The 14905-nt window shown below is 41.8% G+C and overlaps 1 protein-coding gene across 1 annotated transcript in view; it reads right to left on the bottom strand.

The window, feature by feature from the left end:
* The window catches only part of iars1 (isoleucyl-tRNA synthetase 1), a 55142-nt gene that overhangs the window by 9027 nt on the left and 31210 nt on the right, over window positions 1–14905 (bottom strand). Inside the window, exons 19-27 of the mRNA XM_070959099.1 lie at window positions 13504–13648; window positions 12117–12237; window positions 11886–11977; window positions 11323–11400; window positions 10526–10647; window positions 7999–8101; window positions 6959–7042; window positions 4210–4384; window positions 1714–1826 (exon numbers count right to left, since the gene is read on the bottom strand). Coding sequence (XP_070815200.1) covers window positions 1714–1826; window positions 4210–4384; window positions 6959–7042; window positions 7999–8101; window positions 10526–10647; window positions 11323–11400; window positions 11886–11977; window positions 12117–12237; window positions 13504–13648 — 1033 coding nt within the window. The remainder of the gene's footprint in view (window positions 1–1713; window positions 1827–4209; window positions 4385–6958; window positions 7043–7998; window positions 8102–10525; window positions 10648–11322; window positions 11401–11885; window positions 11978–12116; window positions 12238–13503; window positions 13649–14905) is intronic.

Raw genomic sequence — 14905 nt, 5'->3', positions numbered from 1 at the left:
TTTCCCACGTGAAATCATTTGAAGTGAAATTAAAGCTGCAGCAAGTGCAACTGGAAAGAGGAAACTCTGGATTTTCCTACTCCGCAAGAATAAAAGCAGCTCTGACGTCTGAATATGCTGCTAGGTGTGAAAACTCCTTCAGGTATTTGATGAGAGGTTTCAGGACATGGAAAGTAAACACAAGGAACTGAACATATTCGCTACACTGTTTAATATGGAACCAGCTGATGTGCCTCACAACCTACTACATGAAATAATAAAGCTGCCAAGCAACAACCTCCAACTCTTCTCAGACCTGACTCCTGCAAATACTCAGTTCTGCTCGAGACTGACTGACACAAAACGAGCTGTGAGTAGCATCATCACCGTCATCAGACACCTTGCCAAAGAGAAGCAGTTCCAGTCAGCACAGAGGTTAGTTTGATATATGTGTTCAGTAATTTAGTATGGCCCTCGAAAGTTGTTATAAAAATTGAAATGGCCCTTGAAAGGAGGAAGGTTCCCCACCACTGAGTTAAGGCGTGCATTAAATATTTGTGCTACTGTAATGATGGCAGAGGAAATTTAAAATCAGTTTCTTTTACTACAGTCATGTACACCCCACAATTAATGTAATATTCATTTGACAGAATAATAGCAGAGTGACAGAATTGCACAAAGTATGAAGACATTAATGTAGCATTCGTCTTCTGATATCATGTGTTTACTGGAGCCGCTGAGACGCTCAGCCTCAAGCTACAAACTGAACTAAAACTGAAAAGGCAGGCTAAAAACCAGAGACAGCAAGAGAGATCTTTATGAAATAAACCCGAAACTGTATAATGCAAAGATTAAAAAGAAGAAAAGGACCAACCAAGCAGCAATAATGACAATATTGTAGCCTGTGTGAGTCTCTAAAGTCAAATGAGTGTCATATTGTGTGAGGCTGAGCTGCTGCCAGCACTGAACACTTTACCATGGGAAGAAGGAGGGCCAGGGATGACAGGGCGACAGAGGAAAGCACACAAAGCAAACGGAGAAGCAGTATATGAGGGAGAACAGAGAGACAGACAGATGGGTGCGGGAGAGTCAGTGCGAGCAAGCGAGAGCAACAGAGAGAATTAAAAAGCCAGCTCTGTAAACTGGTATTAAGGTGCAGCCGTGTGGTGTGTATACGGTTGGAGGAGCACTGATTAGAGAGGGCCTGTGGGAAACGCATACATGCAGGTTTCCACTTAGCCGTGAAATGATTTCATACATCACACTCACAGTAAAGAAACATAAATGCATTTACAGTATATGGCAGCTTGGTGCAGCAGCACAGGAGCCTGTACGTTCTTAGATCCACTTACAGTACACTTTCCAGCTCAATCTACACTTAGTAATGTAGCAGTCAGGAGAGAGGGGTAGTGGTGGAGGGCGTGTGTGTGCGTGTTTATACATGTATTTTTCTAGGTATCCATACTGAAGTTAACTCCTCATTCTTGCCGAGAGTTAATGAGAAGAACGAGCATCATGTCTGTACTCTGCATATGAAGCTACAGCCAGGAGGTATTAAGCTTAGCATAGCATAAAGACTGCACTATGAATAACCACACACTCTATACCGTAGTTTAAACAAGGACGCTATGTTTGTCTAGAGCAAATCAAGAATGAAATCATTTTTGCTTCTTTTTTGCTGAAGGGTGTTCAATTTGCATGCAAAGGTGTCTCATGCCAAAATGATTTTCTTACCTGTGCATCAGAGTGTGCTTCATACTGTGCGGCTGAGCCAGAGCTCTGGTCGAAGGTGTACATCAGCCTCAGGTCCTCCTCGTGAAGCTCATGGCCGTCCACCATGATGGATCCTTACAATGAACCACAACAGTATAAAGTTATGGTACTGAGCATAAAAATGAACATCATTATATGACAGCACACAATAACATACTTTACATACATACTCACAGACAAACAGCAACCACTTCTCACACAGTAAATGTGCTGTTCATACAGAACTCAACGCCATGGAGCCCCACTGTGCCTCTGCACCATCAGACCACATGTCTGAACAGCCATAAATTATAAAGCCCATACAAACCCACCAGGGGGCATGAAAATGAGTCAAACCATAGTTAATGCACACACATTAAACATTTGCTATTACAAATAGCAAAATTGATGTTGAGTGAAAACGGCTGAACTGCTGAGAAGTCACTTACATCACTGCGTACCAATTAAAACAGATAATAAATAATAATTCAAGTAGACAAGTGTCACAGACTTTCAAATGTTTTCCTGTGAAAATCTAAAAGGATCCTCAAAAAATGGATTGTTTAAGTGCCGATGAATGTGCATGGATGCATTTGAGAACAGATTATTGAGGCCCAGTATGATTAAATCAATGCTGGCTACAGACTTTAGTGCAAATCTGATGATAAACAATGTTGTCCCCCACTATTCTCCTAATTAAATGTGAATAAACTGCCAACAGACTGTGTGAAATCAGTCCCTATTTGGCAGTGTTCGTACCTTGCGAAGGATTCTTAAAAAGGTTTCACTTACAGCCAGTCTTTCTGAATAAAGCGCTCTGCTAACTTGCATGCGGGCCCAGGCTTTGTTTGGACTTAGCTGGGGTCTGAACATATATTTGCCTGCATTTTGCGATTCCTTACATTGCGGTCTTCCTGGCCACGTCTGCACGAAACCGGAGGTTTTAAACAATACAGCAAACCCAATCTAGTCAGGTTCATATCTCCATTTTGCCAGCAGCAGCAATTACCCACGTCTGTGTTCTGACTAAAAACCATGACCGTGTTCTCCTCTCCTCTTCACTTCTCCACACCCAGAGGCTGGGTGAAACGGTCACTCCGTTTCTCTCTAATCTGAGATTTCCATGCTTTGATTTCCTGTGTCCCTCCCTCCTTCTCTGCTCTTTTCCTCCTTCTCTCTTCACCTCTTTTCTTCTGCACGGTCAAAATGATGGGATACAGGTAAAGAATAATGAGTAATACAACCAATGGCCTAACTACCACCCTTACAGTAAATTGGACAGTGTTTTTTTTTTTTTTGAGTCATGGATTTTGAGATAGAAATTGCTCAAGAGGTTAAAAGTAGACCCTCAACTGAATGTGAGCTGTAACTTCAGAGGCAGTGTAACTTCCACTAACTGACTGATGTAACTGATTTGGTTTTTTTTTAGTCCACCTTCTTTCATTTCAGGACATCTGACAGAGCCAGGCTAGCTGTCTCCCTTGCTTCCAGTCTTTGTGCTAAGCTAACCTAACAGGCTGCCAGCTGTAGCTTCACATTTACTTATGTGTTGAACTGTTCCTTCAAACAAAGTTAGACGATGCAAAGCGGGTTTTGCACATCTGGCCTGTGATCACAAATCAAATGTTGTTTCGCTGTGCACATCCTCATCTGTGTCTCCTGTCTCCATCATTTTTTCACCATCCTCCACCACATCGATCTCTTTCCTTCCATCATTCATCCTCGCTCGCCCATCCCATTGGCTGGACTTCAAACATTAAGTTCCCACAGCCCAGCTGACCTCCACTGCCTCTTTCCCCAGAGACTCTGGGGGCTCTCCTCGTCTTTCTATAATTGGAGAGACAAGATACCTTGCACTGCTTTGATCCGTACTGGAGCTCTGATTATAGTTTCAGCAGGGTTAGGGTTTGCCTTCTGAGGATAAACTGGCCGTCTGCCTGTGCTCGACTTCATTGGAAGGACTCATAGTTGAGTTTCTGGTGAAATAAATTTGACCCCGATCCCAAAAAAAGTTGAGACACTGTGTAAAACATAAATGAAACAGAATGCGATCACTAGCTAATCCGTTCTGACATGTACTCGATTGAAAACAGTTCAAAAACAATACATTTAAGGTTTTATCTCATCAGCTTCGATGAATTTTTTGTAAATATCTGCTTATGTCAAACAAGTTGGCATAACTGGGGCATCCTGGAAAGGCTCAGTCGTTCACAAGCAAGGAGGTTCACTACTTTATGAACACATGATTGAATAAAGGATATTACTGCTGATATTCACTAATGAATTGCTTGGTAAACAAAATCATTGCTTACTGCTTAAATTTAGTGTGTTAATGCAAACTTGTCAGCTATATTACGCTGCTCACGTGCATTTACACTGCTGGAAAGTTTTAGTTTCTTTGCACCCTGTGTGTGATTTTTACGTCATGAGTTCAGATTTTATGCTTTTTTGACGACACAGCCACACACGCAGCAATACCTGTCTTCTGGAAGGTCTCTAGCTGTTCGTTGGTGAGCTCCTTGATAGAAGCAGTGACAGCTTTGAAGGCTCCCTTTAGTCTCTTGCCCAGCACCATGTGGTCTGGCTCGGCTCTGAGACGGATGCCGTACTTGTCCTTGTCTGTTGACAGTGTCAACTGCCGCACATTAAGCTCCTGGAGGATGAAAAAAAACACACACGCTATGTCTTAGAAAAGATAAAGTCACTGTCCTGTAGTAGCCTGTGCAGAGTGTTAATATATGCAAAAAAATGTTAACAAATGAGTAAGACCCTGTATTTTCATCATATGTAAACTACTAAATGGCAAAAAGATTTGCCAAAGGAAATGGACAAAGCTCTGCCACCAACAGTGCAGACATTAAATGAAATGACATGTTTGGAAAGACCTGAGATATATGAATCATTATTTTCGATACTGTTTGTATCTTTAACTTTAAATTGAAAATGAACTAAAATTAAACTTAATTGAAAACTAAATTCAATTCAACAGAAGAAAAAACTTTAAATACCGCAGGCATGTAAAGCAAAGAGATAATCAATACTTGATTTCAGAGTCATTGACTCAAAGAGTAAGTCAGCCATGAAATCAACCCGCAAGTCAGTGAGCCGTTCCTTCTATTCAGTCAATATTTCTGCCTTTCAATACGTTTCATTGTTCAGTGTAAATGGAGAGAGATATCTGTGATCCAGTCACACCTGGTGAAGCAATGGAGATACTAAATTTAGCCTTTCTGACATAAACCCTGGCCTGTCACACGCGACTTCTTTCAGTCAATCACACTGAACAGTCGACTGAGGCTGACTTCTAGCACAGTCGCTGGCGGAGTGCACAGATAAGACACTGTAGAGGGCTGAGTAATAAACTTGAGGGCAGTGTGGGATTGAAAACAGGTGGAACTTCTGTTTTGAGCCGAGCTTGTTTGGTGAAAATAGGATTGAAGCAATGCACAAAAAGAAAGTGTTATCTTGAGGGCATGTATGGCTTTGTGTGTGTGTGTGTGTGTGTGTGTGTGTGTGTGTGTGTGTGTGTGTGTGTGTGTGTATTATAAAAATAACACCACTATATTTCAGGATGTTTCTGCGATAATGATATTCTTGATAAAATACAGAGTGCACGTTGCCAAAGATTCAGAGATGCTATGCCGAGCCAGTGCAGGTTGTCCGCTTGATTTAGAACTCACACTATCTGTTGAGCTCTGCCTGCAGGATTTTTGGCTCCCCTCGTACTCAACGAGGTGTTTCTGCTTGAGGTGGTGAAATCCGTTTCCTTTCTTTTTGTTATTCCAGTATTCTTGCACTTCTTACACATTACTGTGGTTTGTTGAACATCTGATCTACTTCAAGCAAACAAGCTACTATAGTCGCCCCCCTTTTTGGAACCAACTCTTCCACCATGGACGTGGTCCTTGTAGAGGAGTACCAGTTAAATAGTAATAATGGCAGAATGGTAATGAAGGAATCTCAAGAAAAGCAACAGTAGAAAGGTGAATCACACACCAACACTGTAAGGTTGGTTTGAGGCTCTTCCCCAGGCTGCAGGACCTTAAACTGCTCTCAGTTCTGATCAATAAACCTTGTTCACTGGACGTAAGCTAGAAGTCAGGAAGGTTAAATGTTTTCCCCACCAGAAATCAGAGTGAGAGATAAGAAGTGTCTTGAACTAAGATAAAGCTCGCAGGTTCCAACAGAAAGACGACCTTTTCACACATGAACCGTAAAGGTGTTCTTCTCAGCATCACATGGGAACAAGAATTCATTTTCCATCAAGGATGAATCAGACATTTCTCACTTTGGGACATAGTGAGGCTTCATAAAATATTTTGGTAACATCCTTATTTAGGGCAGTATTGGGGTTATTGGAGTCATCTGTGGAGCAGTATTGACTTTTTGAGCTTTGGAAACTCAAACCCAAAGACAAAGGAATAATAAACGACACTCAAACAGCCAGTTTCTGTCGGGCGATTGGACGACTATATTAGCTAGCTATAAGCTATAATTATAATGAGTGATTGGTTGAATTCTGTGAATTAAGGGTTCATTTCGCATCAAACCACAGCTGACGATTGTTGGAACAGTGCAAAGACTAACCAAGTCAGTTTTGGTGAGGTTTATTTTGTTTCTGTCAAGTTTGAATGACGTGTGTCTAAACTTCAGGGAGAAACTTGAATTCAGAAGGTGTACAGTCATTTTTTTCTATTTAATAAGGAAAACAGGTGTAAGAATTTTGGCAGCCAGTTGGAGCTATCTGAACGACAATGATGCATACTACTGTGTCTATGGAGTACACAAACAGACAAACTGTAATATAATGTTACTGTGAGCTGGAGAAAAAAAGACATGCTGCTTGTGGCTGCACTTTATATTTGATGAGGGGTTTGTGTGTCTGTGGCAACTGGAGTAGATCAAATGTGAAATCATTTTCCAAGGCATCTGCTCCACCCCCTTTTTAAATTAAGCAAGCACAGAAATTCTAATTACAGCTGGAGATACAAACGGCGTGTGAAGATATACTTCCTCTGTTGTAGATCCCCTCTATCCAGTCAACATACTGCCTCTGGAGTGCCACTGAGGTTTTAGGGAATGTTTCTCTTAATTTCTAAATGTAATAGCATTGATCAAAGCGCGAAAAACGGACTAAAATAGGGAAACACTTTCCAGGAAAAGAATTTGAAGGAGATGCACCTCTTGCCTTGAAAGAGAACACGGACAGAAAAGACTGTTTACTTACTTCCAGGATGTATTTCTGCAGAGACTGGATGTCTTTCAGAGCCTCAGGGTCCTGGTGAATAACTACCACCTCCTTCAACGGGTACTGAAATACACACAGACAGTTGGTCAATAGCTCCAGCACCAAAAACACAAAATCAGCATGACAACCATGCCTATACCATACTAGACGTTGTGCACTTGACTAAAAGCCAGATATACTTAAATCTACAGGAATCCCAGCACAGTGCAGAGAATACGAGAGCCTGACTGATGCTGAGTTTTTGTGACATTCAAAAATCTCACAGCAATGTATCCACAGATATTCATTTTCATTTCAAGCTAACACATAACATAATCAAAGAATTTGACATGGACCCTGTGAAGAACTGAACAAGTAACGTACTTGATGCTTTTGAGTTGTAAAATGAAGTCGTTGAGCTGTCTGGTGGACAAACTGTCTCATGGAGACACTGGTCCTAAATGAGCTCCAACATGTCTTTGGTATTTCTGTACTGTCTTTTGTGTCTTTTATTTGGATCCCCATTAGCACCAGCATAAGCACACATACAATCATACACGCTACCACCATATACCCAACAAACATAACAGCTCCTCTCATAAATTTACAATTAAGTAATAAGGTGGAGAAACAAATGGTCATCCATTACAACACACATTAAATCAAACACAGAGTTACAAAATCAATCACAATTCCTCCAGAAATCATAGCACCTTTATCATTTAATCATATGTCCATACATGCATAGTCATTCATAATAAACATAAATCATAATCAGAAGGACCTTATTAAAGTACCTGTGCCTTCACACATTATATTCCAAGAAAAAGTGCACTAATTTCACATTCTCTGCTTTCACCAAGTTTCCATTCTGTTATTTATTTATGCTTCCTTAAATAGTGGCTGAAACTTTTGGTTTTTTATTGTCACTACATCTGCAATAACCCAACATCAGCCGTCCTCTGTTTGCCTTCAGTTCTAATTCACTGCACCTCTCACACTGGACAGCGTGAATGGATCGGATAAAGCTGATGATTCACCTTGACGGGCAGGGTCTTCCTGTCTCGGATCACTCTGCCCAGCTCGATCACAGACTGCATCTGAGAGACAGCGCTCTCAATGCGCTTGTCAATCACACTCTCCCTGAAACACAGAAACACAAAGAAAATCTAAGTCTCAACACACCATAAGTAGTGTTATAATGTCATGGTGTGAGCGTCTGAACAGCCTTTTAACACGTCCGTTTAGGTCACAGCGTTAAAGCGCTGCTCTCTCCATGTTTTTATCCCAAACTCTCTACTTGGTGAGACTTCTGCGGTTGTGGGTGCCATTTGACTGAGCTGCCTTCTTATAATAAGAGGGATGAGAGGAATATCTTTCAAAACAACCCATCTTCTACTTCTAGGATAATCATTGCACATTATGTAAAATTTTGTACGATTCGGGGAATAGCTAGGGGACGTAGGTGCATTTATGCAATAACTCACAGGAAGCATTTGTCATTTTCTGGTTAATTGTGGCTTAGAAATTCAAATAGCTATTCTAATGAGAAAAATGAATAATAGAGCGTGACAAGGGTAGCGGCACACATCCAAATAAAGACAGAGTTCAGAACCATCAGCGCCAGAGTTTAACTCAGGAACATCCACTAATAAGGTACGCTAAGACTTCCACCTCTGAATCCAAATTAGAGCTGCACAGCCACTGATAATCACGCATAATAAGGATATTAGCCCCAGCTGTGTGCAGGAACATAGACTGTATCTGTGTGTATGTGCACAACACTTGTTCATTTACTCCTGCGGTATGTTCCTCTGTGTGCACACAACAGTGGAGTAAAATGAGAGAGGAGAGGACACCAGGGACAGCCAATCATTTAATGAGCTGATTGAGGAGCAGCTGTTCCCACCGCCTGATTGGTGGCTGACCTTTGGGAGGGGGTGAAGTGGTCCCATTCGACAGCAGGAAGGACTAGCGGCTAATAAAGCAGCAGAACTGAGTGCTGCCTAAGTGACAGGGGAGATTATATGAACCATTACACAAACTATTTTCCTTTTGCTAAATCAGATGGATATTTAATCATGTCAGAACTTTTTATAGTTAAAGATGATGCAATTAAGTTTGGGCAATTAGAAATTCCTCCCAGGCATTACAAAACTGATCAGCCACCAAGGCACACATTTCACTTTCTGAAGTAATTGAAGAGAAGCAAATGAAAAGATCATATTTTGTGAGCAATATTCATTTTCGGGGCTGAAAACCGACACAGGCCCCGTGCAGCTCTGTGTGGGTATTTCTAGGTCTCTGCTAAAAGAGCACAAACTCCTATCACTCTCTAAAGAAGGTATCAACAGTTTTACCCTATACATACAGAGTGGAAAATTCATCACCTGTGATTCACTTTTATCACCAAGAAACAAAAAGTCTTGTATTTGGCACACGTGCAGACAAAGATTTGCTTTTGAGTTGTTCTGAGCAGATTTTCCAACAAACCAACTGATCCCATAAAATAACAAGCATAATAATGAATATTCAAATGGAAATTTTAATCAGGGTGGTGAGAGATGACGTAGAGAACAGCAGGAATGAGGAGAAAAAAATGTTTAAGACACAAAGAGAACAGCTGCTGCTGCAGCCTGACCATTATCTAGAAACTACTGTGGACTCTCAAGCTACAAAAGCTTGTGCTCTGAGTTCAGACTGTGATACGGTTGGGGTAAAGTAAGGCCACGCACTCTGGCTGATTAGGCTCTGGATCAGCAGTGGATATCCTGTGAGAAAAGGGGCGAACAGAAGGGGGGTTTACTGTGTGAGCTGCAGGGTGACTGTGTGGCAGCAGCCTGTAAACCAGATGACCTTGGTTACATTCATTTGGTTGAAATCCAGTTTCAGTAGACGTCGGCATTGTTTGAGAGTTCTGGAAAAAGATATCCTTCTTGATCCATCTGTAGCTGTGTGAGTGTGTAAGATTTGGGGGGGGGGCTCTACTGATAGAAATGTAACAGAATATTCGTAAGTATGTTTTCATGAGTGTATAATCGACTGAAAACAGGAATCATCATGTTTTTGTTACCTTTGAATGAGCTTTTTATACCTACAGAGGGAGCGGGTCCTCTTCCATGTTAAACCTCCATGTTTTACAGTAGCCCAGAAGGGACAAACCAAACACTGATTGTAGAGAGAGCTTTTGTGAATACAGCAGGTTCTCGTACACGCTCGGAAAGGGAAGAATGAGGCGAAGTGTATTCAGTTGGTTGCACTCTATAACCTCACTGGTAGATGCTACTAAATCCTACATACTGGACCTTTAAGGAGTATCTACATCCTCATAGATTTCTACCTGGCTCCTCCCAGAATACTTATGTGGGGGGTGGCCGGGGGCTAAAGAGGTATAAGGACACATTGTGCATCACTATCACATCAGTCACATCAACTATGTGAGGCACTTTGGCCACTGAGAGATAATATGAAGTGGAGGACCCTTCATTCTAAATCCCTCTTTAATGGAAGTGGCATGAAGCAGTCGATGTCTATAAAACCTGAGCTTTACTGAAAGACTTTTCCAACCTGACTTGGGGCATCATAAGATAGTGGATGCTGCCGGCGTCCTTCTCTTCAACAGAAGCAGGGTCGATGAGGTGACGCAGATTTTGGTACATCATCTCTGTAATGAAGGGTGTGAAGGGAGCCTGAGGGGAAGGAGGGGAAAAAGCAAGTAGACATGAGAGAAGAAAGAGAAGATGATTATTAGATGCTCTGTACTGTAGTTCATTTACATTTTCTGGCATAAAGGTCTCAAAGTCAGAAGCAGCTATAAAATCTGCATAAAAAAAAACAGCCCCCCCCCCCCCCCCCCCCCCAAAATGGTGCAAAAGTTCAAACAGCATTGTGCCAGAGTGAGGTTACTTCTAATGCGACTCTCGTCTATTTCAACCACGGCTAATTAATTTGTATAGCTCACAGCTGATCTGGATTGATCTGGGTTAGGCTAACTGGCTCTTAGCGTGCCTCTCTCCTCACATGCAAACATCTTCAATGTGTTATAAATAAAAACTCCTACTGCTCATGCATTATTCAAAGCCATGCAAGCATATACACACACACACACACACACACACACACACACACACACACACACACACACACACACACACACACACACACACACACACACACACACACACACACACACACACACACACACACACACACACACACACACACACACACCTCTTCCAAAACCAGCATTATTTCTTTGTGTCTTGCATGCACAAAAGTAAAACCTCACCACAAGAAATTTGCTCCATGCAGTCTCTTTTCAGTCTTGCGCGCACACACACACACACAGAAACAGTATGACTCACCATCAGCCTGCACATGGAGAACAGAACGCTGAAGAGGGTTTCCAGCGCCCACAGGCAGTCCTCTGTGCCACTCTCTCCCTACAAAGTTCACACATGCATCAATACAGTCAGTCCCCCTTGGAACAGCGAGCGAAAAGATAAATGTGCTCTAGCGGACATCATCCCCAATCCACGACAACCTAATGCTGACCAGGAGAGCCACAAACTGATCGCTGTATGTCCACAGATGGAGGCCATGATGAAGAGACTTAACAGTGGCTTAAATCACTGTTTCCATTTAGCGAATGAATAATTCATGTTCCCAACAGCACAACAACAAAAAAGAAAGATGCAGGACATGAAGCGTAAAGAACAGCAGCATCTGTTTTATTCACTTATGCACTGTGTACAATTATACCTTGACTCATCAGATCCTAGTACTACTAGTGACTGTCACTCCTGGGACTCCATACCTTTTAGTCATTGGCTTTCAGCTGCTATCAAATGCCTGCACCTTGCCCCTCCCTTACATAAAAACAACATTAACTCTATAAACAAGCACTGATTCAGAGGTCTTTTCTCACCTTCAGGCGGCGTCTATTGGTCCTGACATACCAGTTGGTGAGCATGTCCACAAACTTGACCAGGCGAGGCACAACAGTGTACAGGCGGTAAGCTGCAACAAGAAACTGCTGTCAGTTTGCTTACGCTGAAAATAGAAACGACATGTTGCCAGATGGGATGGATTTTAAGTTATGAAGCGGTTTTTCTTCTTAGCCGCTGCTGAGAACAGTGTGAGTTTGGGTCTGTCTCACCATCCATCTCAGCCTTGAAGAACTGGATGAGGGACTGTGTGAAGGACTGAATCCATTTGTCCATGATGTTGTCACTCCGCTTGGCAGTGTTTTCATTGTACAGGAACTGAATGTCATCCTCCTGACACATAAATACACAAACACAGACACACAAGTGAGCACAGCATCAACACAAATTAGCTTTTTTCACTCTCTGATTGGACACAAAATATCATTGATGTGAAGCAGCTGAAATCAGGCCTGAAATCAGAACCACGTGTCATGACATAAGAAATACAGTAAGAATACTGTAGAGGTAAAAGCAGCCGTTTGAAGGTGCACATGAAGAAACGCTGATGTGTGCCATCTGCAGGCAAGGAAAACCAGCTCTGCAGCAATTTTGCCACCTACAGGCAAACAGAGTTACAACTGCAGTTCGTTCTATTTTTATAGTTGCTGTGGGTGTCAGTGTGAGTAATGTTTCAAATATTGTAAACCATAAACTTCTTTGTGTTATTTAACTCTTACATATCTGTTTTTCACTGGAAAAAAATCTATTGATGCAGTTATTAAATAGGTGACTGCTTCTCCAGATGATTATCACTGGGGCTCCCATGTTGGTGCCTGAAATAGCTTGATGTTAAGAGAGGTCATCAACATTTATGGAAAATAAATAAGTCAATGGGAATGGAAAATAAATGGTGACCTCATTCATGATATCTTCTGGTGTTTTATTATTTTTAAAGTTTTTTTTTGTTTTTTTGGGGGGGGGGGGCATTTTCATACCTTTTTTGACTTGAGAGAAGAGCGATAACAGGAAATGAGGAGAGATGAATACGACATGCAAGACAGTTCTCCAGCTGGACTCAAACTGGATATGCTGCAGTTTCATGGCCTCTGCCTGAAACCTCTGGGCCACAAGGGCATCCCAACATTTGGCATTTTACAGTTACAAGTTCACTTTGAACTATAGCTGCAGCACTGACTGCCTGCAGGTGGTGGAAGGAGCTCAAACTGCAGCAGATGGTACACTCTTTGTCTGTAGGTGACAACATTGATGTGTTTACATTTTCAGATCTAAAGTGCTGTTATTACTTTGCCACAGGCTGGCAGGTGTAAAAGTGGCCATAAAGAGTAACTGAAGAGCTGCTCTTTGTGGAGAATCAGTCTGCTAAACATTCTGACATTCTCTCGCAGGATAGTTTCTAACATGCAGAGGCCCACTTGGACCAGCCATCACTTAACCAATTCCTTTTTTGTCCCAGTGATCACCTAATAATCACTGTTTAGTAATAGCAACTGCTGTAATATCAAGCAGTGCTGTGTCATTTTAGGCCAGGAATAGCTGAAGGAACACTGCAGGAGTTGTGGAAGTAATGACTTTTCATTCTGTTCATTACACATGTACCTTCTGTAACCTTTGTACATTCTGCACCAGGAAGCGATAGGCATTATACCACGGCAGGAAGACATCCTTCAACACGTCTCGCACTCCCTCCTCTTTGAAACGCAGGTTCTCTGCTCTCACTACGGGAGAGTTGATGAGGTACAGTCTACAAAGAGAGACGGCGAAGCAGTTGGTGAGTGTGGCAGGATTAACTATGAGCGAGCGAGCGAGCGAGCGCACACGGTGTGCACACGGGTGACAACTTAAATGGGCATAGGATGTGTATGAGTGGGGCTGTTTGCTGTATGTGCAAGTGGATCGACACAAATGAAGTCTGTGTTTGTGATGAAGAGACAAAGTGATAATCAGAACAAACTGAGCCACAATGCCCCAGTTACACATTCACCAAAGTTACTCTGACTGCACTATACATGAAGGTACAAGACACCGTAACAAGAGTGTTATGGGAAAGCAAAGTTTGCATCTAGACAGCCAGTTTAAACTTAAGTACAACAAAATGGATCATTCTGGAAGAGATGGCAACATAAAACCTAAAGTGAAATGCCATGGTGCCGGACATCATTAGATGTGTTATATTGAATATATATGTGAATATTTGCTGTTTCCTTATTAATTATACAATAAGAGTGACAGGTTTGTGTATGACATCTCAACAGTCTGTGCATGTTTCAAGTGGCACGATTAAGTCAAGCCTGATATACAGAAAGCAGTGGCCTCGTCTAATAAATGATAACTTTTTGCAATGTAACAAATAACAATTCAGTTCAAAGTGATTCCTCTAACAATGATAGAGAAGTCCCAAGCCACTTTGCAAGATTAGTATCTGGGTCATATTTCAGCATCTGCAGGACACTTATCGGACACCATTAAAGCAGAGCTGTGAGGCAGGCTGCATTTTCTTAATGCAAAACCATTCAGCTGTCAAACATATCTGGACTGGATTAGCATAACCAATTAGGCTAAATGTCCACCTTGAATATGCTCTGCACATATTTCTAGGCTAAAACCTAATTTTACCAACAGCATCTCTGTACAAATTAATCTCTTCATTAAAGCCACATGAACACACTGTTGACAGGACAATGACAGAAAATCTGAATTATCCACATCAATATAATAGTCTGTGGCAGGCATCAGCACACAGCGTAGACTGGTTAGAAAATGTTTTGATGATGATTCTGGAAGCAAGCTGACATGATGCAACTTCATGCAATAGGCCATGAGTGACTTTAATAGCAGCAACTCTAAGACATAAAATGCAAAATAGACAAAACTACCAGTTGGTCAAATAACTTTCTGGCATCTTAAAATGAGCCAACAAGAAGACAGACGGTTGTCACTTCTGTTCACTCCAGTTTGACTGAAAATACTTGAACAAAAAGACCCTCACAGTGTTTACTTC

This window comes from Chaetodon trifascialis, chromosome 3 (genome assembly GCF_039877785.1).
Source record: "Chaetodon trifascialis isolate fChaTrf1 chromosome 3, fChaTrf1.hap1, whole genome shotgun sequence".
NCBI lineage: Eukaryota > Metazoa > Chordata > Actinopteri > Chaetodontiformes > Chaetodontidae > Chaetodon > Chaetodon trifascialis.
The sequence above is the reverse complement of the archived record's forward strand: the minus strand, read 5'-3'. Positions and strand labels throughout refer to the sequence as shown.